The sequence below is a fragment of the Monopterus albus genome, unplaced genomic scaffold, assembly GCF_001952655.1.
Source record: "Monopterus albus unplaced genomic scaffold, M_albus_1.0 scaffold34.1, whole genome shotgun sequence".
NCBI lineage: Eukaryota > Metazoa > Chordata > Actinopteri > Synbranchiformes > Synbranchidae > Monopterus > Monopterus albus.
In genome coordinates, this window is record NW_018127914.1 from 4,013,961 (window position 1) to 4,015,606 (window position 1,646).

The 1,646-nt window shown below is 38.2% G+C and overlaps 1 protein-coding gene across 2 annotated transcripts in view; it reads left to right on the forward strand.

The window, feature by feature from the left end:
* Nucleotides 1–699: 699 nt before the first annotated feature.
* Nucleotides 700–1,646, forward strand: part of LOC109958735 (transcriptional regulator ATRX-like) — a 4,093-nt gene continuing 3,146 nt past the window's right edge. For both annotated transcript variants that reach the window (XM_020597622.1, XM_020597623.1), the window contains exons 1-2: nt 700–803; nt 1,315–1,482. In XM_020597622.1, coding sequence (XP_020453278.1) covers nt 710–803; nt 1,315–1,482 — 262 coding nt within the window. In that variant the 5' untranslated portion in view covers nt 700–709. The remainder of the gene's footprint in view (nt 804–1,314; nt 1,483–1,646) is intronic.

A 1,646-nucleotide genomic window follows, 5' to 3' on the forward strand; every position in this document is an offset into this window, starting at 1 on the left:
TTAGTAAGGAGAGGGAGGAGGTAGGATGGACAGTGTCTTACCTCTCCAGTTGACTGGGGTCAGGCTGCACCACCCCTCCTATTTCTTTGCAGAAGGCCAGTATCAGTGTCTCTCTTCACAAGCACTCCTGAGGCTAGCACACACAACAACTAATGTATGAACAGAAGTGAAAACAATACCCCCTTCTAACATTAACATTTTAATTGAACCAAATTTTATTTCCTGTTGGAGTGTTTGCTTATATCAGTAACTGACAAGGAGTCCATGTCCAAGTCCATGTTGTTCCATAGCAATGCAATTACATCAAAATACTACAGTAAAAATAAGACATATATCCAAGGTATAATTTTAAATATTTGCTGAACAAATTAGTTAACGTTATCTAATGTTAATGAACTAAATAGCACTACCGAGGAACATGAAAAGAAATGATGTGCCATTAAATAGAAAATACTACATACTGTATATAAAACGCGTAAACCAGCTTAATGGTACTTACATTTTAGGTTTTATCAGCCAAAGATTTAGTTTAGCGTTGCCTGTACCTGTATCCCATCATTGAGGTCTACTTGTGTATTTATCTGCTTCGACTCGACGTCTTTTCGCGCGCAGCATCAACTCGCGCAATGCATTTTCACGCACAGCCACGAAGAAGACGTCTGAGAAGACCTAATGTGTAGCTAACTAGGTAGCACCCAAACGTAGCAAGATGGACGCAAAATCTAAAAACTCTCCAATTCAAACACGGCGAACGATGCGGAATAGAAATGCAGAGTCAGCAGACAAATCTGCCACAAAAGAGGGCAAGTTTATCGTTTACCGTTATCTAACTAGCCATCTTAATGGTGAATCGTTTCATTATTAGCCATGCCCGCTAGCTAGCTACAGCTAACATAAGATATATAGGTAACTTCTAAAACCAGGCCGACTTTCATTGTGATAAAACATGTTTAAGTTTTCAGAAGTAGTGGTAGTAAGCATTCTCTCCCAGTTGATAATTATTATTGTTAGCCTTCAGTGCATCTGCAGGTGAAGGTTTTAATGCCAACAATGTCAAGAACGCTAAAGAGGCACTTATGAATGAAGCGTCCATTACACAAAAAATAAACACTTCCTGCAGGCTGTCATTTTTGTATCCTAATAATTATTTTTGTTCTTCTTCTTCCATAATCTTTGATTCATTATTGAATGCTACTGTGCCTTTGCCATTATTGTGTGTATATAAACAAATGTTTTTTAATGATGGAGGTGAGTGTTGGCTGTTATTAATGAATTATCTGATCATTATTCTACATACATTTTGTGTTATTGTAGGTGATCAGATTGCAGTGGCCCCAACAGTGACTGTGGCTTTTGCTAAAGCAGAACTTCTTAAAGCCAAATCAGAAATGAACATGTACAAGTTGAGGGTAGAGAACCTGGAGGAGAAGGTAGAAGCTTTGACAAAGGAAAGAGACTTCCTTAGGACTCAACTTTCTGATGGTGAGTGAAGCTACAGATACTGAACCCATTTTGTTATGCCTTACACATCATTATCTGTGTTTTGCAGTGTCAGATACATGTCCATTAACTTTAAAAGGGAGCTTCTCCCATTTTTGGAATTCATAAAGAGCAGTGAGGAAAAACAAGTGAGCCATTAGGAATTT